The sequence below is a fragment of the Oncorhynchus masou genome, chromosome 17 (genome assembly GCF_036934945.1).
Source record: "Oncorhynchus masou masou isolate Uvic2021 chromosome 17, UVic_Omas_1.1, whole genome shotgun sequence".
Lineage (NCBI taxonomy): Eukaryota > Metazoa > Chordata > Actinopteri > Salmoniformes > Salmonidae > Oncorhynchus > Oncorhynchus masou.
In genome coordinates, this window is record NC_088228.1 from 17,500,165 (window position 1) to 17,526,084 (window position 25,920).

At 44.8% G+C, this 25,920-nt stretch overlaps 1 protein-coding gene across 3 annotated transcripts in view; it reads left to right on the forward strand.

The window, feature by feature from the left end:
- Positions 1-20,324: 20,324 nt before the first annotated feature.
- Positions 20,325-25,920, forward strand: part of LOC135558633 (ephrin type-B receptor 1-like) — a 362,430-nt gene continuing 356,834 nt past the window's right edge. For all 3 annotated transcript variants that reach the window (XR_010458378.1, XR_010458379.1, XM_064992582.1), the window contains exon 1: positions 20,325-20,693. Coding sequence is in view for 1 of the 3 variants with exons in the window: in XM_064992582.1 (XP_064848654.1) it covers positions 20,627-20,693 (67 nt within the window). In the remaining 2 variants the exon portion in view is untranslated. The remainder of the gene's footprint in view (positions 20,694-25,920) is intronic.

Consider the following 25,920-nt stretch of genomic DNA (forward strand, 5'->3'; position numbering starts at 1 on the left):
TGTTGTTGATTGTTTTTTTTTTTACTTAACTTAAAAAATTAAATAACACAATTAAAAGACAGGCCTACTAGTAACCAGAGCAATGATTGTATATGAACCAGAGCCTTGTATTTTGAGAGTTGGGTCAATGCAGTTTCTACATGCATCTACATGACACTTAAACATTATATTGCGGCCATGTTAGCTCCTCATTAAAATTACATGTGATTTTTTATATATATATACTGTAAAACGGAATGTCTAGACTGAGCATTATGATGTATTTACATGACACTAACTTCAACAATCTATGGTAGCCATGTTATCTTCCCATTAGCACAATAGATGGGGTAAAGAGTTCAATAGAACTTGACCGAAACAAAGACAATACCATGGAAACCCGTGGGGGAAAGATCCCGAGTGTCCTCATTGGCTCCCAGCAAAACTAGCCTACATCTAGGCTATTGTTAATGCACTGAGTGTGCAAAACATTAGGAATTGGTCTTTCCATGACATAGACATAGAATCCAGGTGAAAGCCATGATCCCTTACTGATGTCACCTGTTCAATCCAGTTCAGGGGTCTCCAACTGTAGATCAGGGGTCTCCAACCTTTTCTAACACGAGAGCATTTTTTTTTAAATAAAATTTTGCAAGCTATATATTTTTTTTATACAGCACTCAAATAAAATAAAATACAATTAAATTGTATTAGTCAAATGCGCAGAATACAACAGGTGTAGTAGACCTTACAGTGAAATGCTTACTTACGAGCCCCTAACCAACAGCGCAGCTTTAAAAAATATGGATAGGAATAAGAGATAAAAGTAAGAAGTAATTAAAGAGCAGCAGTAAAAAATAACAATATATACAAGGGGGTGCCGGTACAGAGTCAATGTGCGGAGGCACCGGTTAAGTTGAGGTAGTACGTACATGTAGGTAGAGTTATTAAAGTGACTATGCATAGATGACAACAGAGAGTGGCAGGTGTGTGGAGGGGGGGGGCAATGTGAATAGTCTGGGTAGCCATTTGACTCGATGTTCAGCAGTCTTATGGCTTGACGTAGAAGCTGTTTAGAAGCCTCTTGGACCTAGACTTGGCGCTCCAGTACCACTTGCCGTGTGGTAGCAGAGAGAACAGTCTATGACTTGGCGCTCCAGTACCACTTGCCGTGTGGTAGCAGAGAGAACAGTCTAGACTTGGCGCTCCAGTACCACTTGCCGTGTGGTAGCAGAGAGAACAGTCTATGACTAGGGTGGCTGCAGTCTTTGACCATTGTTAGGGCCTTCCTCTGACACCGCCTGGTATAGAGGTCCTGGATGGCAGGAAGCTTGGCCAAAGTGATGTATTGGGCCGTTTGCACTAGTCTCTGTAGTGCTTTGCGGTCGGATGGTCGAGCAGTTGCCATACCAGGCAGTGATGCTACCAGTCACGATGCTCTCGATGGTGCAGCTGTCGAACCTTTGAGGACCCATGCCAAATCTTTTCAGTCTCCTGAGGGGGAATAGGTTTTGTTGCGCCCGCTTCACGACTGTCTTGCTGTGCTTGGACCATGTTAGTTTGTTGGTGATGTGGACACCAAGGAACTTAAAGCTCTCAACCTGCTCCACTGCAGCCCCTTTGATGAGAATGGGGGTGTGCTCGGTCCTCTTTTTCCTGTAGTCCACAATCATCTCTTTTGTCTTGATCACGTTGAGGGAGGGGTTGTTGTCCTGGTACCACATGGCCAGGTCTCTAACCTCCTCCTTAGTGAGGTGTTTAATCCCAGGGTCCTTAGCTTAGTGGGCACTATGGTGTTGAACGCTGAGCTGTAGTCAATGAACACCATTCTCACGCAGGTGTTCCTTTTGTCCAGGTGGGAAAGGGCAGTGTGGAGTGCAAGTCTTAGGATACCCCACATGGGTCAAATACAAGGCCCATTTGGCCTGCTACACAATTCTACCCGGTCTGTTCAATGATTTGGGATGTCAATTAATTTTGGCCAGTTTTCAAACACCCGTGATGTGCTGCACTACAAGTCACTGTCAACATGCTGCACGCCAAACTGCAGTACATTGCCACACATACACACGCACGCACGCACACACACACACACACACACACACACACACACACACACACACACACACACACACACACACACACACACACACACACACACACACACACACACACACACACACACACACACACACACACACCACTTCCCAGACCCACACATGAGCCAGCCAGTGCTCTGTATCACTTATGGTGAATCCTGTACCGGACCAAAGTTTAAATGTGTTGTAGGCTAAATGTCCATGCCGAGTTTCTTTTCCAACGGGTCATTGCTGTAGCCTCACAGAAATGTAATCTTGGTTGTCAAAGAGTTATAAGATAAAGGATTCACATGCAGGTATAAATTACTACCAAAAGACAATAGGACTCATAAGCGAGTATAAATGAGTCATCTACTTTCTGAAATTACAGCCTGAGGGCTTGTTGGTGAATTCAGCGTCAACTGTGCTGCTTTCCTTTGTCTCGTTTACCATGCGCAGCTGAGGGAAAGTTTACAAGCGCATGCCACAGTCCTAGCTAGGCTACTACAGGTGTGAGTCTGGCTTTGCTTTTTAAAGCTTGACAGTGAATAACCAAAATACAAAACACCATGCAAAGGAGAAACAAGTAGGCCTATTTCAGCTGTTTGAGCAGTAGCCTAGGCTGGTTACTCAACAAAAGGCCTAAAAGTGTGCACCATGCAGCAATGCTGCATTGAACCGCACTGGTAATCTATGCAATGCAAAAAATTTAAAACATTACAAGTTTACATTTTTTTAACTAGGCATGTCAGTTAAGAAGAAAATCTTATTTTCATTGACAGCCTAGGAAGAGTGCGTTAACTGCCTTGGTCAGGGGCAGAATGACAGATTTTCACCTTGTCAGTTCTGGGATTTGATCTTGCAACCCTTTGGGTACTAGTCCAACGCTCTAACCACAAGGCTACCTATCTGTTTTTGTTATTTGCTGTCAATGTTTAAAATGCTATAATCAGCATCCTACATACGTAAGGGGCCATTATAAAGGGCCATATGTTTTCAAATAAAACAATGGCCAGCTGGGTCCAGGTGCAAGCAAGTTGTTTTGTAAAAATAGGCTATGTCTGGCCAGCGAATTCATTGTGTTTTTTCAATATGGCCCTTGTGCTGATTGAGTTTGACAACCCTGGTCTACCCACAAGACGGTTATCGTTAGCATCGCTAACTGGCTACAACAAGAGATGATAAACAGACAGACACACACACCAAACAGACAGACAGACGGGGGAAATATTGCAGGAAATATTATGTTTAGTTGTGCTTTTTTAAGCCAATAGTGGCTAACCAGGGTTGGGATAATATGAATGTGGCTTTGATTGGATAGTAGCCGGGAGCTTTATGTTTATGACAGTTTGCAATGGAGCACATTAAAAAATGCATATACTTTCAGAATTGATTGGCAAGCTATTCATAAGAGGGCTGCAAGCTACTGGTAGATTGCGATTTACTTTTTGGAGACCCCTAGTGTAAATGTAGGGGAGGAGACAGGTTAAATATGGATTTCTAAGCCTAGAAAGAATTGAGAAATGTATTGTGCATGTTTGCCATTCAGAGGGAGAAATTCATTAAAAATCCTACAATGTGATTTTCTGGATTTTTTTCTTCTCATTTTGTCTGTCATAGTTGAAGTTTTTTTTATTTATTTTTTATTTTTTTATTTCACCTTTATTTAACCAGGTAGGCTAGTTGAGAACAAGTTCTCATTTACAACTGCGACCTGGCCAAGATAAAGCATAGCATTGTGAACAGACAACACAGAGTTACACATGGAGTAAACAATTAACAAGTTAATAACACAGTAGAAAAAAAGGGGAGTCTATATACAATGTGTGCAAAAGGCATGAGGAGGTAGGCGAATAATTACAATATTGCAGATTAACACTGGATTGATAAATGATCATGTACAGGTAGAGATATTGGTGTGCAAAAGAGCAGAAAAGTAAATAAATAAAAACTGTGGGGATGAGGTAGGTGAAAATGGGTGGGCTATTTACCAATAGATTATGTACGGCTGCAGCGATCGGTTAGCTGCTCAGATAGCTGATGTTTGAAGTTGGTGAGGGAGATAAAGGTCTCCAACTTCAGCGATTTTTGCAATTCGTTCCAGTCACAGGCAGCAGAGTACTGGAACGAAAGGCGGCCGAATGAGGTGTTGGCTTTAGGGATGATCAGTGAGATACACCTGCTGGATCACCTGCTACGGATGGGTGTTGCCATCGTGACCAGTGAACTGAGATAAGGCGGAGCTTTACCTAGCATGGCCTTGTAGACGACCTGGAGCCAGTGGGTCTTGCGACGAATATGTAGCGAAGCCGACTAGAGCATACAAGTCGCAGTGGTGGGTAGTATAAGGTGCTTTAGTGACAAAACGGATGGCACTGTGATAAACTGCATCCAGTTTGCTGAGAAGAGTGTTGGAAGCAATTTTGTAGATGACATCGCCGAAGTCGAGGATCGGTAGGATAGTCAGTTTTACTAGGGTAAGCTTGGCAGCGTGAGTGAAGGAGGCTTTGTTACGGAATAGAAAGCCGACTCTTGATTTTCGATTGGAGATGTTTGATATGGGTCTGGAAGTGTACCTATGATGAAAATTACAGGCCTCTCTCAGTTTTTGGGAATTGTTAGATTATTTGTTAGATATTACTCCATCTGCTAACCATGTGTATGTGACCAATAAAATGAGATTATATTTGATTTGACATCTGTGGCATTGTGCTGTGTGACAAAATTGCACATTTTAGAGTGGCCTTTTATTGTCCCCAGTATAAGGTGCACCTGTGTAGTGATCATGATGTTTAATCAGCTTCTGGATATGCCACACCTGTCAGGTGGATGGATTATCTTGTCAATGGAGAAATGCTCACTTATAGGGATGTTAACAAATTTGTACACAACATTTGAGATAATTAAGCTTCTGTGCGCATGGAACATTTCTGGGATCTTTTATTTGAGGTCATAAAACATGGGACCAACACGTTACATTTATATTTTTGATCAGTATGCATTTCTGTTTCTCAATTCGAAATGAAACCTGGTCCTGCTACATTTACAGATACATTTTGTTCCCTCTGTAGCCAGTGGTTTCCTTGGCAACCCAAATTCATTTACCATGGCCCCTGACTGTCTGGTGTTTTAGACAGCTATTGTCTCCAGACAACTTAAATGTGGTCCTGCAGGGCATTGTACAGTGACCGTGTGGAGCCTACAATCTTTCACATGTGCAGGGACAGTTCAAACTGTCCAAGTTGTCATCTGTGGTAGAAATGGCAACTGTAATTGTCGGGACTGAGCTTGTGTCTCACACACACACACACACACACACACACACACACACACACACACACACACACACACACACACACACACACACACACACACACACACACACACACACACACACACACACACACACACAGACACAGACACGCACACGCACACGCACATACACACAGTTTTGTATTGCTATCCTTGTGGAGACCAAATAATTGATTTCATCCAAAATCCTATTTTCTCTAACACTAACCTTAACTCTTAACTGGACCTAAACCCTAACCCTAACCCTAACCCTACCCCTTAATCCTAACCCAAATCTACACCTAACCCTAACTCCTAACTCCTAACCCTAACTCTTAACCCCAACCCTAAACCTAAAACAAACACAAACACACTCACCACAGGCAGCTGGTGGTATCTTATTTGTGAGGAAATGGAATGTTATCGAACACGTGTGAAACCATGTGTTTGGTATCATTCCATTGACTCCATTGCAGCCATTATATTATGAGCAGTCCTCCCCTCAGCAGCCTCCTGTGACACACAAACCTGTCATTTCCCCTTGTTCCGTTAGAAGTGTTTGACAGGTGAAAGAGGGAGCTTGTCTTCAGTGGCAGTATATTTCATCTAACAATACACCTGTACTGCAGCTGTCAGCCATGATTTTAGGAAGTAACAGGGAGTGCTGGAAAACAAGTGTTGCGCACTTGGAAGTGTAGGGAAGTTTTAATGTGGTATTTTGCGAATCTGGCGTTCTCCTCCTCTCACCTTTTCCCTTTGCTTGTGGACTTCAGCGCACAACACATCAGCTGTCTGAGACCAGCCCAGAAAACCTTAATATCATGACCGCTGACCACTACAAAACAGCCTACATTGTTGTCACATCATAATCATCATAGCTACCAGAACTAACACGTTAGTAAACTTTGACTTGGAAGAGTTCCTTAGTCAGCTAGCTAACATAGCATCCCAATATGTTTGAGCAGGGTGTTTGAGGAGGCTAAACTAGCTACATGCATTTGATGCTAGCCACTGTAAGTAAGGGAAAGTTGAAAAAAAATATACTATGAAATATCACTGTCTCTCTCTCTCTCTGTCTCTTGCTTTTCCTTAATTTTGAAATATTTTTTTGTTCAAAATTGTTCAACTTGTCTTTCTCTCTCTTTGAGTCAATAACTCACCACATGTCATGCACTTCAGTACTAGCTGTAGCTTATGCTTCCAGTACTAGATTCATTCTTTGATCCTTTCATTGGGTGGACAGCATGTCAGTTCATGCTGCAAGAGAGCTCTGATAGACTGGAGTATGTCCTCCGGAAGTTGTCATAATTACTGTGTAAGTCTATGGACGGGGGTGAGAACCATGAGCCCCCTACTGTAGGTTTTGTACTGAAGTCAATGTAACCAGAAGAAGACAGAAGCTAGCTGATGACATTCATATTTTTAGTATAGTTTTATCTAAAAAGGATAACTTTTTAAACATTTCACAATTTCTATTTTTATGAAATTCACTGAGGAGGATGCTCAGGGCCTGCTGTGTGTGTGTGTGTGTGTGTGTGTGTGTGTGTGTGTGTGTGTGTGTGTGTGTGTGTGTGTGTGTGTGTGTGTGTGTGTGTGTGTGTGTGTGTGTGTGTGTGTGTGTGTGTGTGTGTGTGTGTGTGTATGCGTGTGTGTGTGTGTATACGCTGTCAGGTAGACTGTGACACCGATAATGGCTTGAGCCATGTCCGAAGGCAATGTTTATTCATGTGATGATGCACACTGAGAGAGAAGATCACTCTTAAAGGTCACAGTTAATATCTGAAGGTCAGTGTGTGTGTGTGTGTGTGTGTGTGTGTGTGTGTGTGTGCGTGCGTATACGCTGTCAGGTAGACTGTGACACCGATAATGGCTTGAGCCATGTCCGAAGGCAATGTTTATTCATGTGATGATGCACACTGAGAGAGAAGATCACTCTTAAAGGTCACAGTTAATATCTGAAGGTCAGTGTGTGTGTGTGTGTGTGTGTGTGTGTGTGTGTGTGTGTGTGTGTGTGTGTGTGTGTGTGTGTGTGTGTGTGTGTGTGTGTGTGTGTGTGTGTGTGTGTGTGTGTGTGTGCGTGCATGCATGCGTGTGTGTTTGAACTGAATTTTGCCTTTAATCTTTCCTTTTATCCCTCATGACCACATCCTTACCATTATCAATCGAAAAAACAAAAATCAAATATGTCAAATGATCCATTTCCTAAACACACAAACACCACAATACCCCAGTCAGTCAATGCAGCTGTCAATGGATACTCAAGCTCTTTGCAGTCAGTCAGGTTCAAGGTGTTTTGAATTCAAATCGTGTCCGGATGTTTCATTTACAGGGGTCTGTTCAGGCCAGCCCGTGACAGGAGATCAGTGACAAGCAGAGAGAAAGGCCAGAGTGACTTGACCTCAGTTTCTCTCTTTCGGTCGGTTTCTCTGCCAATAGAGACTTTCATCCCATCTATGAGACTGGGATAGGGTTGGAGTTTTCTCCACAATGCAGGTTGAGTGGCAGGAGACTAGGTGTGTGTCCTAAATGGCACCCTTTTCTCTATGGGCCCTGGTCAAAAGTAATGCACTATATAGGGAATAGGATGTCATTTGGGATACAGTCTAGGAGTGAAATGTCACAGGATACAGAGGACATATCAGACTGGATCAGAAAGAAGGGATGGAGCTAGATCATGTGTCGGGATAAATGGGTAAAGGAGAGAGATCATAGAAGATGAGATGTCGGAGGAGTTTAGTATAATGTTGAAATGCTTTCGTTGTTGCTTTATTATTTCTTACTCACCTGTTCACCTATTTCTTTTTATCTTAGAGGTTTATCACTGAGGGAGTTGACTTTATTGCTCTGTGCTATGGCCCGTGACGTGAACGGCAAAAGTGATGAGGGAGGAGCGCCCTTCTGAAATCTAACAGTATTCTGCGCCGCTCAGAAATCGTTCAGAAACGTACATATTTTTCCATAACATATAGTCTTCATCAGGAAGGCAGATAAAGCCTTTTTATCAACAGCAATCTCCTCTGCATGTGAAAACACGGAAACCGACTCGTTCTACTGATGAATGTGTGATGTCTCCGCTGCCCAGGGTTGCTAGCATCGTTTCTGCTGGGAGATAGTGTGTGTGTACGTGCATGTGTGTTAGCCGTGTATTCTCTGTCATAACAAACCCCATGGCAGCTGACTGAGTAGGGCCCGACAGAAGAGAAGAGTGCACATATTAACAGTCAATCATGCTGCAGTGGAGCGAGACACGCACACTGCAGCCAGCTAATGATGCTCTTACTCAGCGTTGAGGAGAGAAGCTTCTCTGCGTTAGTAGGTTGATTTATGGTAATTAGCTGTGGAATCTTGAAACAAATGAAAAGGGGCCAATTACTTATTAACCAAACTGTGATACTACAGCAAATAATGGTGCCTCAGCCTCTGTACAAGCATTACATTACATTAATAGTTGTGAGGAGCAATGGGGGATATCATCTCTCTGTCTCCTCTCTCTCTCTGTCTCTCTCTCTCTCTGTCTCTTTCTCTGTCTCGCTAACTCTTTCTCTCTTTCTCTCTGTCTGTCTGTCTCTCTTTCTCTCTCTCGCACACACACTCACACACACACACCTTCCAATAGGTCCTTCCAACCCTCCATTTTGTAGACATTGCTCTAGCCTCAGACCACATCCACATCTGTATTCAGCCCTGGCTCTAATATGATAGCATTCCACTGAATATAAATGAACAGGCCGAACAGAGCCTAATAACGATTCCGTCCCCCCAGGGGCCTGGGTACGAGAGAGACCATCCTCCATTCCCCGTCATCTGAGCGTGTATATTTATTGAGTTGGACGTTTCATTTTCATGCATTCATAATGGTTCTATCATCACCAGCCCTTGTCTTCGACCCAGCCCCCTCTCACTCACTCCAGGTCTGGTGCCTTTGTTTTCTCTCCTACCACACCAGTAGAGGTCAACCTAGACGGAGAACAGGTGGATTGAATGAAGAGGAATACAAAGGTCACAGAACATTGTTTTATTTCATGGTGATGTGGACCAACCATGCTGATGTTTACAGGTCAAAAGCATGATAAATGTACAGACATCTCACAGAGATTGAACACGTAACAAACACCAGAACACCCACATCTCACAGAGATCTGAGCATGATAAATGTACAGACATCTCACAGAGATTGAACACGTAACAAACACCAGAACACCCACATCTCACAGAGATCTGAACACGTAACAAACACCAGAACACACACAACACACAGAGATCTGAACAAGCAACAAGCAACAAACACCAGAACACCCACATCTCACAGAGATTTGAACAAGCAACAAACACCAGAGCACACACATCTCACAGAGATTTGAACACGTAACAAACACCAGAACACCCACATCTCACAGAGATTTGAACAAGCAACAAACACCAGAGCACACACATCTCACAGAGATTTGAACACGTAACAAACACCAGAGCACACACATCTCACAGAGATTTGAACACGTAACAAACACCAGAGCACACACATCTCACAGAGATTTGAACACGTAACAAACACCAGAACACACATAAGATTGAATCAACCCAGACCACCGATCACACATCAAGTAAAAGTGAGGGATTTGATTTTGTGTTCTTAGTGTTATTCAGTTTAGATGATAGCAATGACCATGAGCTAATCACATTTACAGTCTTCATTCCACTGGGCACAGATGTCAATTCAACATCGATTTAACATTGGTTCAACATAATATAATTAAAATGACGTAGCAACAACGTTGATTCAACCAGTGTGTGTCCAGTAGGACGTGACAGTTTATTTTACATGTAGTATTGCAGGAGCAAGTCTACATCTAGTAAGAGTAATGCCTTTCCTTTAAAAACCAACAACCACATTTCCCATTATTCTATAGGCACAGTGTCTCCACAGCATCTTGTGAAAGTATTGAACTAGAGCAGACAATGCCATGCTCTCTCTGCTGTAGCATGGCAATGGAAAATAAAACCTTCACAACGGGATATGTGTTTTATGAGCGGCTACATGTGTGTGTGTGTGTTTGTGTGTGAGTTCTTGTGTGTGTGGGCCTGTATGCATCTTTGTTACAGGGCTAGTGCTGATTTGCTGACCTATAATGCTGTGTGAAGTAGAATGCAATTCTACACTTTCCATATCCTGCAGCATCTATAGTGTACACTTCTGGCCTGTGTTGTTAGCCGAGTGGTATATAGGGCTATTATAAACTGGGTGGTTCAAGCCCTGAATGCTGATTGGCTGACAGATGTGATATATCAGACCGTATAAGGTCTAAGCAATGTTGTCCTGCTATTTTTATTGACTTGGCCAAAGCTTTTGATACAGTAGACCATTCCATTCTTGTGGGCCGGGTAAGGAGTATTGGTGTCTCTGAGGGGTCTTTGGCCTGGTTTGCTAACTACCTCTCTCAAAGAGTGCAGTGTATAAAGTTAGAAAATCTGCTGTCTCAGCCACTGTATGTCACCAAGGGAGAACCCCAAGGCTCAATCCCAGGCCCCACACTCTTTTCAATTTACATCAACAACATAGCTCAGGCAGTAGGAATCTCTCTCATCCATTTATATGCTGATGATAGTCTTATATTCAGCTGGCCCCTCCCTGGATTTTGTGTTAAATGCTCTAACAACAAAGCTTTCTTAGTGTCCAACAAGCTTTCTCTACCATTAACCTTGTTCTGAACACCTACAAAACAAAGGTCATGTGGTTTGGCAAGAATGCCCCTCCCTCACAGGTGTGATTACGACCTCTGAGGGTTTAGAGCTTGAGGTAGTCACCTCATACAAGTACTTGGGAGTATGGCTAGATGGTACACTGTCCTTCTCACAGCACATATCAAAGCTGCAGGCTAAAGTTAAATCGAGACTTGGTTTTCTTTATCGTATTCACTCCTCTTTCACCCCAGTTGCCAAACTAACCCTGATTCAGATAACCATCCTACCCATGCTAGATTACTGAGACATCATTTATCGATTGCCAAGTAACACAGAACCCAAATCGGCTGCATGCGTGCACCATCATGTGCCATCGTGCATACATTTATTTTGTCCCCCTACATCAAACGCGATCACGACATGCATGTTAAAATATAAAAACAAATTCTGAACCAATTACATTAATTTGGGGACAGGCCGAAAAGCATTAAACATTTATGGCAATTTAGCTAGCTAGCTTGAACTCGCTAGCTAATTTGTCCTATTTAGCTAGCTTGCTGTTGCTAGCTAATTTGTCCTGGGATATAAACATTGAGTTGTTATTTTACCTGAAATGCACAAGGTCCTCTACTCCGATAATTAATCCACACATAAAACTGTCAACTATATCGTTTCTAGTCGTCTCTCCTCCTTCCAGTCCTTTTCTTCTCTGGACTTTATATTGCGATTGGAAACTTTCATAAATTAGGTGCATTACTGCCACTGACATCGATCGTCTTCCAGTCACCCACATGGGTGTAACCAATGAGGAGATGGCACGTGGGTACCTGCTTCTATAAACCAACGAGGTGATGGGAGAGGCAGGACTTGCAGCGAGATCTGCGTCAGAAATAGAACTGACTTCTATTTTAGCCCTTGTCAACGCAGATGCTCGTTGGCGCGTGCGAGCAGTGTGGGTGCAATAATTGAATAAAATAGATTTCTACATTTATTTTGCAATGCTCGACACGGGCGGTGTAGACAGGGTATAAGGGTGCTCTCGAGCGGCTAGATATTCTTTACTATCAGATTGCCACCAATGCTCCTTATAGGACACATCACTGCACTCTATACTCCTCTGTAAACTGGTCATCTCTGTATACCCGTTGCAAGACCCACTGGTTGATGCTTATTTATAAAACCCTCTTAGATATCTGAGATATCTACTGCGGCCCTCATCCTCCACATAAAACACCCGTTCTGCCAGTCACATTCTGTAAAAGGTCCCCAAAGCACCCACCCTGGGTCGCTCGTCTTTTTCCTACCTATCTCTCTGATTTGGTCCTGCCGTACATACCTACACGAACGCTACGGTCACAAGACGCAGGCCTCCTAATTGTCCCTAGAATTTCTAAGCAAACAGCTGGAGGCAGGGCTTTCTCCTATAGAGCTCCATTTTTATAGAGCTTTTATAGAGCTCCATGTAAGAGACGCAAACTCGGTCTCAACCTATAAGTTTTTACTGAAGACTCATCTCTTCAGTGGGTCATATGATTGAGTGTAGTCTGGCCCAGGAGTGGGAAGGTGAATGGAAAGGCTCTGGAGCAACGAACCGCCCTTGCTGTCTCTGCCTGGCCGGTTCCCCTCTTTCCACTGGGATTTTCTGCCTCTAACTCTAGTGGGTTGAGTAACTGATGTGATCTTCCTGTCTGGGTTGGCGCCCCCCTTTGGGTTGTGCCATGGCGAAGATCTTTGTGGGCTATACTTGGCCTTGTCTCAGGATGGTAAGTTGGTGGTTGAAGATATCCCTCTAGTGGTGAGGGGGCTGTGCTTTGGCAAAGTGGGTGGGGTTATATCCTTTCTGTTTTATCCTTCCTGTTTGGCCCTGTCCGGGGGTGTCCTCGGATGGGGCCACAGTGTCTCCTGACCCCTCCTGTCTCAGCCTCCAGTATTTATGCTGCAGTAGTTTATGTGTCGAGGGGCTAGGGTCCGTTTGTTATATCTGGAGTACTTCTCCTGTCCTATTCGGTGTCCTGTGTGAATTTAAGTGTGCTCTCTATAATTCTCTCTTTCTCTCTTTCTTTCTCTCTCTCGGAGGACCTGAGCCCTAGGATCATGCCTCAGGACTACCTGACATGATGACTCCTTGCTGTCCCCAGTCCACCTGGCCGTGCTGCTGCTCCAGTTTCAACTGTTCTGCAATATTATTATTGGACCATGCTGGTCATTTATGAACATTTGAACATCTTGGCCATGTTCTGTTATAATCTCCACCCGGCACAGCCAGAAGAGGACTGGCCACCCCACATAGCCTGATTCCTCTCTAGGTTTCTTCCTAGGTTTTGGCCTTTCTAGGGAGTTTTTCCTAGCCACCGTGCTTCTACAACTGCATTGCTTGCTGTTTGGGGTTTTAGGCCGGGTTTCTGTACAGCACTTTGAGATATCAGCTGATGTACGAAGGGCTATATAAATAAATTTGATTTGATTTGTTTTGATTCAGTTCGCTGCAGCTAACGACTGGAACAAGCTGCAACAAACACTCAAACTGGACAGTTTTATCTCAATCTCTTCATTCAAAGATCCAATCATGACACTCTTACTGACAGTTGTGGCTGCTTTGCAAGATGTTTTGCTGTCTCTACCTTCTTGCCCTTTGTGCTGTTGTCTGTGCCCAATAATGTTTGTGCCATGTTTTGTGCTGCTACCATCTTGTGTTGTTGTCTTAGGTCTCTCTTTATGTAGTGTTGTCTCTCTTGTCGTGATGTGTGCTTTGTCCTATATTTATATATTTTTTTATTTGTTTTATTTTTAATCCCAGCCCCAGTTCCCGCAGGAGGCCTTATGCCTCTTGGTAGGCCGTCATTGTAAATAAGAATTTGTTCTTAACTGACTTGCCTAGTTAAATTAAGGTAAAACAAATTTCTAAAGTATACCACACGTATGACATTTTATTTTTACATCTCTAATTACGTTGGTAACCAGTTTATAATAGCAATAAGGCACCTCGGGGGTTTGTGATATATGGCCAATATACCACGGCTAAGGACTGTAACCAGGTGTCGTGTCTAAGAACAACCCTTAGCTGTGGTATATTAGCCATATACCACACCCCCTCGGTCCTTATTGCTTAATTATACCTCACACACACACACACACACACACACACACACACACACACACACACACACACACACACACACACACACACACACACACACACACACACACACACACACACAGCATTGTACAACTAAGCTTGTGGGGACACACAATCAGTCCCATTCAAAATCCTATTTTCCCTAAACCTTAACCCGTACCCTAACCTGTACCCTTTCTCTAACCCTAACCCTTAACCCCAAAACCTAACTTTGACCCTAAACCTAACCCTAGCTCCTAACCATAACCCCAAAACTAACCCTAGTTCCTAAACCTAACCCTAAACATAATTCCAACTCTAACACTAAAGCATGTAGAGGTCTGTAATTTTTATCATAGGTACACTTCAACTGTGAGAGACGGAATCTAAAACAAAAATCCAGACAATCACATTGTATGATTTTTAAGTAATTAATTAGCATTTTATTGCATGACATAAGTATTTGATCACCTAGCAACCAGTAAGATTTTCGGCTCTCACAGACCTGTTAGTTAAGAAGCCCCCCTGTTCTCCACTCATTACCTGTATTAACTGCACCTGTTTGAACTAGTTACCTCTATAAAAGACACCTGTCCACACACTCAATCAAACAGACTCCAACCTCTCCACAATGGCCAAGAGCAGAGATCTGTGTAAGGACATCAGGGATAAAATTGTAGACCTGCACAAGGCTGGGATGGGCTACAGGACAATAGGCAAGCAGCTTGGTGAGAAGGCAACAACTGTTGCCGCAATTATTAGAAAATCGAAGAAGTTCAAGATGACGGTCAATCACCCTCGGTCTGGGGCTCCATGCAAGATCTCACCTCGTGGGGCATCAATGATCATGAGGAAGGTGAGGGATCAGCCCAGAACTACACGGCGGGACCTGGTCAATGACCTGAAGAGAGCTGGGACCACAGTCTCAAAGAAAACCATTAGTAACACACTACGCCGTCATGGATTAAAATCCTGCAGCGCACGCAAGGTACCCCTACTCAAGGCAGCGCATGTCCAGGCCCATCTGAAGTTTGCCAATGACCATCTGGATGATCCAGAGGAGGAATGGGAGAAGGCCATGTGGTCTGATGAGACAAAAATAAAGCTTTTTGGTCTAACCTCCACTCGCCGTGTTTGGAGGAAGAAGAAGAATGAGTACAACCCCAAGAACACCATCCCAACCGTGAAGCATGGAGGTGGAAACATCTTTGGGGATGCTTTTCTGCAAATGGGGACAGGACGACTGCACCGTATTGAGGGGAGGATGGATGGGGCCATGTATCGCGAGATCTTGGCCAACAAGCTCCTTCCCTCAGTAAGAGCATTGAAGATGGGTTGTGGCTGGGTCTTCCAGCATTACAACGACCCGAAACACACAGCCAGGGCAACTAAGGAGTGGCTCCGTAAGAAGCATCTCAAGGTCCTGGAGTGGCCTAGCCAGTCTCCAGACCTGAACCCAATAGAAAATCTTTGGAGGAGCTGAAAGTCCGTCTTGCCCAGGGATAGCCCCGAAACCTGAAGGATCTGGAGAAGGTCTGTATGGAGGAGTGGGCCAAAATCCCTGCTGCAGTGTGTGCAAACCTGGTCAAGAACTACAGGAAAAGTATGATCTCTGTAATTGCAAACAAAGGTTTGTGTACCAAATATTAAGTTCTGCTTTTCTGATGTATCAAATACTTATGTCATGCAATAAAATGCAAATTCATTACTTAAAAATGATACAATGTGATTTTCTGAATTTTTGTTGAAGTGTACACAATTGAAGTGTACCTATGATAAAAATTACAGACCTCTACATGCTTTGTAAGTAGGAAAACCTGCAAAATTGGCAGTGTATCAAATGCTTGTTCTCCCCACTGTTCTCCCCACTGTATATACTGGGTACCAGTACCGAGTTGATGTGCTGAGGTAATTGAGGTAGATTGCCTAGTCACTTTATCGCTACCTACAGTATATATATAACAGGATTGATAATAAACAGTAACAGCAGTGTGTGTGATGAGTCAAAAGAGTTAGTGCAAAAAGGGCCAATGCAGATAGTTAAATAGTTAACCAATAGCTAACCCGGACTAAGTATTTAGCAGTCTTATGGCTTGGGGGTAGAAGCTGTTCAGGGACCTGATGGTTCTAGACTTGGTGCATCGGTACTGCTTGTTTTGCAGTAGCAGAGAGAACAGTCTACGACTTCGGTGGCTGGAGTCTTTGACAATGTTTAGGGCCTTCCTCTGACGCCGCCTGGTATACAAGTCCTGGGAGCTCGGCCCCAGTGATGTGCTGGGCCATACGCACCACCCTCTGTAGCGCCTTCGGGTCGGATGCCAAGCAGTTGCCATACCAAGCGGCGATGCAGCCAGTCAAAATGTTGACAGTGGTGCAGCTGTATACCTTTTTGAGGATCTGAGGGCCCATGCCAAATCTTTTCAGCCTTCTGAGGGGGAGAGGCCTTGTTGTGCTTTGTTCACGACTGTGTTGGTGTGTGGACCATGATAATTCCTTAGTGATGTGGACACCGAGGAACTCGACCGCTCCACTACAGCCCCGCCAATGTGGATGCCTGGCCTTCCGTTTCCTGTAGTCCACGATCAGCTCCTTTGTCTCGATGGCGTTGAGGGAGAGGTTGTTGTCTCTGACCTCCTCCCTGCAGGCTGTCTCATCATTGTCGGTGATCAGGCCTACCACCATCGTGTCATCGGAAAACTTAATGATGATTTTGGAATCGTGCACAACCACACAGTTGTGGGTGAAAAGGGATACAGGAGGGGACTAATTACACACCCATGAGGGGCCATTGTGTTGAGGGTCAGCGTAGGTGGATAGGTTGTTGCCTACCCTTACCACCTGGGGGCGGCCTGTCAGAAAGTCCAGGATCCAGTTGCAAAGGGAGGTGTTTAGTCCCAGGGTGCTTAGCTTACTGATGTGCTAGGAGGGTACTATGGTGTTCAACGCTGAGCTGTAGTCAACGAACAGCATTTTCACATAGGTGTTCCTCTTGTCCAGGTGCGATAGGGCATTGTGGAGTACAGTAGAGATTGCGTTATCAGTGGATCTGTTGGGGCGGAATACAAATTGTAGTGGGCCCAGGGTTGTCTGGGATGATAGTGTTGATGTGAGCCATGACCAGCCTTTCAAAGCATTTCATATAGTGTGAATCTTTGTGTGTGTGTGTGTGTGTGTGTGTGTGTGTGTGTGTGTGTGTGTGTGTGTGTGTGTGTGTGTGTGTGTGTGTGTGTGTGTGTGTGTGTGTGTGTGTGTGTGTGTGTGTGTGTGTGTGTGTGTGTGTGTGTGTGTGTGTGTGTGTGTGTGTGTGTGTGATTTGTGTGTACGTGCAAAAGGTGTGTGTGTGTCTACCTATATATCGGCATGTTTATAGTGTGAGGGTCTGGGGGAGGATGTGCTCCTGCTCCAGCATTATTCTTACCTCCTCTCCTCTCTTCCTTCCCCAGGGTGAGGACAGTACACAAGGATAGATTGGCTTGGGCTGCAGCCCTCCTCTGGAGCCTGCCCTGGGGGTCAGAGGTGACAGTACTGGTACTGGGGACCGCGACATGACAAATAAGAGCTCGGTGGACCTCGTAAATCCACTGTGGCGCACTGCGGCCAAGCAGGGTCGAGAGCTCAAAACACTGTCCCCCTCCACACCACACCATTAAAAATGACAAATGGATCTCAGGTTAACTCAGGTTAGAGAGTCGTTGTACGTTGTCATGATGTTTTTAAAGGGTTTCTGCAATGTTTGCTGTGTTGTACTGGCCTAGTTCATTGGACGCAGAGGGAAATTGAGGTTTTGTGTCATCGTTTCCCTTTCTTATTTTGTTTCTGTTCGATATACAGTAGAGTAGATATGTAGGAGGGAATGTGAAGGGAAGGGGGTGGAAGAAGGGGGAGAATGGAGGGAGGCCCAAATCCAAGATATAGAAGGATGAAGTTGGAAGGCAGAGGTTGAAATAGAGTGAACCAGGCCATCCATGGAAGACTCAGCTCCAGGAGAGTGAGCTGGACCAACCTGCCCCAGACAGGTGTTGGGGTTTGGGGGTTATTGATTATAATAACCTCCCTCCTCTTCCAGATCCTGGTCCCCCAGCACATCCCTGAGGTACAAATTCATCAAATATACAACAATGACACACATTACTACACTAGATGACCGATAGCTCAACTTGCCTCCATCTTGGCACTCCTCCACCATTGTAAAACATATTTTTAAGCTGCCACATGTATTATATTATAGACACCTTAATACATGCTTTTAAATGATATTATGTGAGCTAATTATATTATGTGAGATTTTTTGTCACCAAAAACCCTGACAAACTTTTACAAGTGCACAATTGAGAGCATCCTGTCGGGTTGTATCACAGCCTGGTAGGGCAACTTCACCGCCATCAACCGCAAGGCACAACGCATCACCGGGGGCAGACTACCTGCCCTCCATGACATTTACAGCACCCAATGTCACAGGAAGGCCAAAAAGATCATCAAGGACAACAATCACCCGAGCCACTGCCTGTTCATACAGCTACCATCCAGAAGGCGAGGTCAGTACAGGTGCATCAAAGCTGGGACCGAGAGATTGAAGAACAGCTTCTATCTCAAGGCCATCAGACTGCTAAACACCAATCACTAACTCAGAGGCTGCTGCCTACATTGACACCCAATCACTGGACACTTTAATAAATGGATCACTAGTCACTTTAAACAATGCCACTTTAAATAATGCCATCTTAATAATGTTTACATATCTTACATTACTAATATCACATGTATATACTATATATTATACCATCTATTGCACCTTGCCTATGCCGCTCGGCCATCGCTCATCCATATACTTACATGTACATATTCTCATTTACCCCTTTAGATTTGTGTGTATTAGGTAGCTGTTTGGGGATTGTTAGATTACTTGTTAGATATTACTGCACTGTCGGAACTAGAAGCACAAGCATTTATCTCCACTCGCATTAACATCTGCTAACCATGTGTATGTGACCATTAACATCTGCTAACCATGTGTATGTGTAACCGATGTGAAATGGCTAGCTAGTTAGCGGTGGTGCACGCTAATAGCGTTTCAATCGGTGACGTCACTCGCTCTGAGACCTGAAGTAGTGGTTCCCCTTGCTCTGCAAGGGCCGTGGCTTTTGTGGAGTGATGGGCAACGATGCTTTGTGGGTGACTGTTGTTGATGCGTGCAGAGGGTCCCTGGTTCGAGCCCGGGTATGGGCGAGGGGACAGACATTAGTTATACTGTTACATATGTGACAATAAAACAAAATTTGAACTAAACTTTTTTTTTTTTAATTAACAAACAAATATAAAAACATTATCCTTAAAGTATAATTTTTTTGAGATTACTGATGCTAGTGTCCCCACTACAACAAAAACATGTACTTTTGTCCTTGAAACATGTAATTGAAATACTGTATCAATCCATGAATTACTACGGAGTATGGCTCCTTCTGGGGATTGCCAACACAACTTCCATTAGGAGATGTCTGTGGCTCTATTGCCACGGCTATCAAAGAGTAATATGAATGCAAATGGTGCTTGGGACTCTGATTTAAGATAATAGAAGAGAGAGACTGCCAAGTGATGTGCCAGCCATAAGACACTGGAGTGGGAAGGTAAGGGAGGGGGAAGTCTGTGAGTGAGAGAAACAGTAGACCAATTCTGTTTTCTCCCTTCTACCTGAAATTTGCATTTATCACTTAAACACTCCCCCTCATATATTTTTAGGGAATGAATGTGTTGGGAATTCCTTTCAGCAAAATGCAAACACCAATCCAATGCGTTTTAATCGTTGGAGTGAATGAGTGAATGGGAGTGAAAAATCAAATCAAATCAAAGTTTATTGGTCACATACACATGGTTAGCAGATGCTGACACGAGTGTGGAGAAATTATTGTGCTTCTAGTTCCGACAGTGCAGTAATATCTATAAATTAATCTAACCATTTCTGTGTACACTTTCATGGGAAAAGGGGGGTAAAGCAATTGGGTTAGAGACGAGAGAGAGAGATGAGCAATGGAGGTCCTCTATTAATTTGTGGGGACCATCTAATAATGTAATACCCAAACGGACCAATTGGTGGTGCTATTCTCCTTCGCTGACGCTGTCGGCTGCCATTTCAAATAGGTCGGGGAAAAGTTTTGTGTTTTCACAATGCAGCAGGGAGGAGCAAACCATTGGCGATTGGTTAGCGATTTTCACTTTTAAATCTGTGATTGGCCCTGCCGCTTTAGCGGGGTGTAAAGAAGCTGTCTTGCCCACTTCTCACTCGCCTCCAACCCATACATTCGGCAGGGTCCTACACTGGTTGTCACACAGTTTTAGTACGGCTGGAAATGTGACTCTCATAACACGGGCTTACTGACTGGAATGAATACACCGCTCTGTGACAACCGAAGTGATTTTTTTTGTGTGCGTGTCCTGCGTGGTTCTCAGTGGATAGGCATATTGACTGTGTGGACTATACATTTCTGCCATGACTGTGGATTTGTTTGCAGTTTTATGTGTCATCATCACCACCACCACGGTTTCTGCGATGGAAGGTAAATTATGGGAATGATCATTGCTGTGTTTTGATGGTTTGGAGTGACCGCTCCGCGCCGGAACTCACACTGGCTCTCTCGCGCGGCTCTCCCATGGAATGGCACATGCACATTGTAACGGTGAGAGCGTGCGCTCTGTGGTGTCAGTTGAATACAGGGGGTGGAATGCACGTTGGTCATGTCAATTTGATTCCGAATAGGACGGAGTAGTGGTCTCTCTGTGTCAGTGGGTCTGGCAATAGCCTTCAACGCACTGATGATGGTCTTTGTTGGTTCTTCTGGGCTGCAGGCAGTGCAGCTAGGGCAGCACATCATCACCAAATTCTCTAAACTTCCCTTTGAATAGGTCTCCGTTACACAATTAAAATATAGCCAACATGTGGGAGGCTCCTTTATTTGTTTTGTTGTGGTGTTTTATTATTCCACGAGATAATTGTGTGGTGATCTATAGCCTACATCAGGTAACACTATCTGTGACATAACAGGAAGAGATGCTCTTCCACCTGCGAGTATCGTCCTCAACGCCTGGGTGTAGGCTAGCCCTCTCCGTATGTTATTCGGGTCACGTCCTGACATAGGTTTATCATTCGTTTTTAGCGCCAACCCCGAGCAGCAGTAGGATAAATATCGGGCGATTTTGGATTGTCTGAGGGATTTTATAGATGGCTGCAGGAACTGTTTAGCGACAGGAATGACTCCGCCAGATCAAACCATGGTGATGAGGCACCTCCAGATCAGAACTCTGTGGCTACATGTACGTACAATAGGATCATTTTCTCTGTTTGTTTTCTGGTCTGTCTGGTCCTCTTTGGCACCCACCCACAGGCACAGACAAATACACACGCACACACTGTGTAAGGGAAATCAACAGACAAGTGTGCCATCAGCATCGTTGACTAATAGCCCTTCTTAGAGCTTTAACATGTTCTTCATTTCCTGTGTAGGAGCCGAGGGACTAGGGCACTAGACATAAATGTATGTGCTGCATGCATATCATGCTTCAGCCTCTTGACTACGGAAGAGTTCTCAAACTTCACTTTCTATGCTCACACACTCTCCAAAGCAGATGGTCTCTCGTGGTTCTCTGCTTAGCATAAACAAGTGGAGTGAATTAAAGACTAGCAAGTGCAGTGGGCGTTACATGATCGTAGTATCTCTGTTTCATCTTTTATTTTCATAATGATTACAACGTTCACGCTGCCTGGGTAGCTCAGTGTTGCTATGTAATTCAGTTATGTGCTGCTTGCTTGTTTATATTCATCGTATTCTATCTCACACACACACACACACACACACACACACACACACACACACACACACACACACACACACACACACACACGTGACCCATTGAACAGCTCCTGAAATCCCTGACTGTAGCCTTAAAGGTCTGTCCAGAAAGACAAAGGTAGAACTGATGGGTAGGGGAGACACATTGGGTTACCCAGGCAACACCAGGGATGAGAGTGATTTCATTGTTTAGGCTGGTTAATTGAAAGGAGATTGTCTCACGGGCAGGTTAAGATGTTAGCTGATATGATCTACAATCTGTTGGCCTCTCTCTCTCTCTCTCTCTCTCTCTCTCTCTCTCTCTCTCTTTCTGTGTGTGTGAGAGAGAGAGAGAGAGAGAGACAGAGACAGAGACAGAGAGAGAGACAGAGACAGAGACAGAGAGACAGAGACAGAGAGAGAGAGAGAGAGAGAGAGAGAGAGAGAGAGAGAGAGAGAGCATACGGCCCTTGCCACATTATCCCTCCCCAGATCTGTGTCCCCGTTAATCTGATTATCTGTCCCTAATCACCACATCAGCCCCGTAATCACAAACACAGTGTCGGAGATCAACCTGTGTATGTGAGACTCTGTGTGTGTGTGTGTGTGTGTGTGTGTGAGAGAGAGACTGTGTGTGTATGAGACGTGTTTGTATATGAGACTACGTATGTGTGTGTGTGTGTGTGTGTGTGTGTGTGTGTGTGTGTGTGTGTGTGAGACTGTGTGTGTATGAGACGTGTTTGTATATGAGACTACGTATGTGTGTGTGTGTGTGTGTGTGTGTGTGTGTGTGTGTGTGTGTGTGTGTGTGTGTGTGAGACTGTGTGTGTCGGGGGCGGGGGGGGGGGGACCGCTGACCATATGGATAGATTGGTGATGAATAGAGAGTAACCCCTCCACCAGACTGATATGTGGTGGATGGAATGGTAGACACACAGAGACACACAGTGACAGCTGTCTGACTGATGGCAGGTTGATGGCAGCCATGGCTTCACTGAAAAGTCATGATGTTAGAGAGACCGGGTCAGAAAGCCCTGATCATATCAACTGTTTATGGGACATTAGAAATGACTGGCTCTGGTTGCGTGTGAGGGATCGTTTGGGGGCTGTAGGCAAGCACCCACACAGGCAGGCAGGCAGGAAAGGACACACACACACACACACACACACACACACACACACACACACACACACACACACACACACACACACACACACACACACACACACACACACACACACACACACACACACACACACACACACACACACACACACACACACACACACACACACAATGACAGAGGACATACAGTAGGTAAATCATCATGGGCTGGGCCAAGAGAGGGATGATAGAGAGGACAGAGAGAAGAGGTATTTGCATGCCATTATTGGAAAAATGCATGTGCAGTGCCCCATCACTCTCTTTATCTCTCTCTCTCTTTCCATCTCACTCTCTTACTCCCTCTCTCTCTGTGCAAGTGTGTGTCATTATTCACAACAATCGCGGTAATTCTCCACTACCTATAGAGCCATTGCTTATTTCTGTTTGCCCTTAAACCAATTAAGGCTGCTTAGCTGACTGGGAGAGAGAAAAGGATGTATGGATGGAGGAGGAGAGAGGGGTATATAGATGGAGGGGTAGTGAGAGAAAGAGGAAGAGGAGGGGAAGAGAAAGGGGCGAGGGACAGAGAGAGATAAAGAGAGTGATGGGGCACTGCACATGCATTTTTCCAATAATGGCATGCAAATACCTAGAGATGGAGGGAGAGAGAGAGATGTCCAACCCAGAAGACACCAGGTGTGTGTAGAGTAACCAGTCCCACAGGAGGAGATGTTGAGTACCAGCGATACTGTAATAACACCTCCCCAGTGGCACGGTGGATTAACGATCATAACGACTGGTACATGTTCATGCATGAGCTTCAACCGCCACGGCATCTTCCAGTCAAACCAACACATTCTCTGTCATATCAGTTCCTAGTATAATAACACTGACCCAATTCTCTCTAGGCAGTGTCTGTATGAAGTCTGAATAAGAAGAGCGCAGCATTACAGTAGATTCAGCAAACAGATGTCGTTGTTTTGTCATCAAATTGACTGTGTTTGTGTTTGATCGAGAGGGAGAGAGAGAGACCTTGACACCATCTGTGATGAAGAGAGAGAAGTCACTAATGGAGGTTTAGAAGACCAGTCCTCACCTCTCACTCCCTCTCTCCAAAATGGAGAAAGAGAAAAAACAGCCCTATTCTGTATGGGAAGGAAGGTGAAACACAGTCATACGTCATACACGTGTGTGTGACTGCTTGTGTGTGTGTGTGTGTGTTTGTGTGTGACTGCTTGTGTGTGTGGGCCTGTATGCATCTTTGTTACAGGGCTAGTGCTGATCTGCTGACCTATAATGCTGTGTGAAGTAGAATGCAATTCTACACTTTCCATATCCTGCAGCATCTATAGTGTACACTTCTGGCCTGTGTTGTTCGCCGAGTGGTATATAGGGCTATTATAAAGTGGGTGGTTCGAGCCCTGAATGCTGATTTGCTGACAGCCGTGGTATATCAGACCATATACCATGGGTATGACAAAACATGTATTTTTGATAATCTAATTACATTGGTAACCAGTTTATAATAGAAATAAGATACCTCAAGTGTTTGTGGTATACGGCCAATATACCACGGCTAAGGGTTGTATCCAGGCACTCCGCGTTGCATCGTGCCTAAGAACAGTCGCGGTATATTGGCTATATACCACACCTCCTTGTGCATTATTTCTTTATTATAACACACACACACACACACACACACACACACACACACACACACACACACACACACACACACACACACACACACACACACACACACACACACACACACATACAGTGAGAGACTGGATGGCATGATGTTATTAACCTGTAATGGGTACATTAGAGTGCTTGGAGAGACAAAAGTTCTACTTTGCTGCTGGCCTGGCACCTGCCTTCATAACACTTGTGAAATCTAACACTTACCCAGAGCATTTTCTAAACCCAGAGGCCCAACATCACGATACCTCTGGGAAGGCTTTGCAAAGCAGACTCAGCAGACTCAGCAGACTAGACCGCGGTTTGGAGTTGGGGAAGTGAAAAATTCTTCCTTAGTTGTTAATTTTCTCGATTTCTAAAGACACAACTCAGATTAGACCCAATGTCTTAACATGTTATTACTCCAACCTCGTGAGAGTGACAAACTGACACGTTTTCATTTTCGTCAAACAACTTCATATTGATGGAGTGCCTTTGATTTGACGGCCTGCACATGCACAGTTCAGCACGGCGCGAACGTTAGACCCAATGGCGTGTTTCTGCACATGCACAGTTCGGCACGGCGCGACCGTTACACCCAATGTCGTGTTTCTGCACATGCACAGTTCGGCACGGCGCGACCGTTAGACCCAATGTCGTGTTTCTGCACATGCACAGTTCGGCACGGCGCGACCGTTACACCCAATGGCGTGTTTCTGCACATGCACAGTTTGGCACGGCGCGACCGTTAGACCCAATGGCGTGTTTCTGCACATGCACAGTTCGGCACGGCGCGACCGTTAGACCCAATGGCGTGTTTCTGCACATGCACAGTTCGGCACGGCGCGACCGTTACACCCAATGGCGTGTTTCTGCACATGCACAGTTCGGCACGGCGCGACCGTTACACCCAATGGCGTGTTTCTGCACATGCACAGTTTGGCACGGCGCGACCGTTACACCCAATGGCGTGTTTCTGCACATGCACAGTTTGGCACGGCGCGACCGTTAGACCCAATGGCGTGTTTCTGCACATGCACAGTTCAGCACGGCGCGACCGTTAGACCCAATGGCGTGTTTCTGCACATGCACAGTTCGGCACGGCGCGACCGTTAGACCCAATGGCGTGTTTCTGCACATGCACAGTTTGGCACGGCGCGACCGTTAGACCCA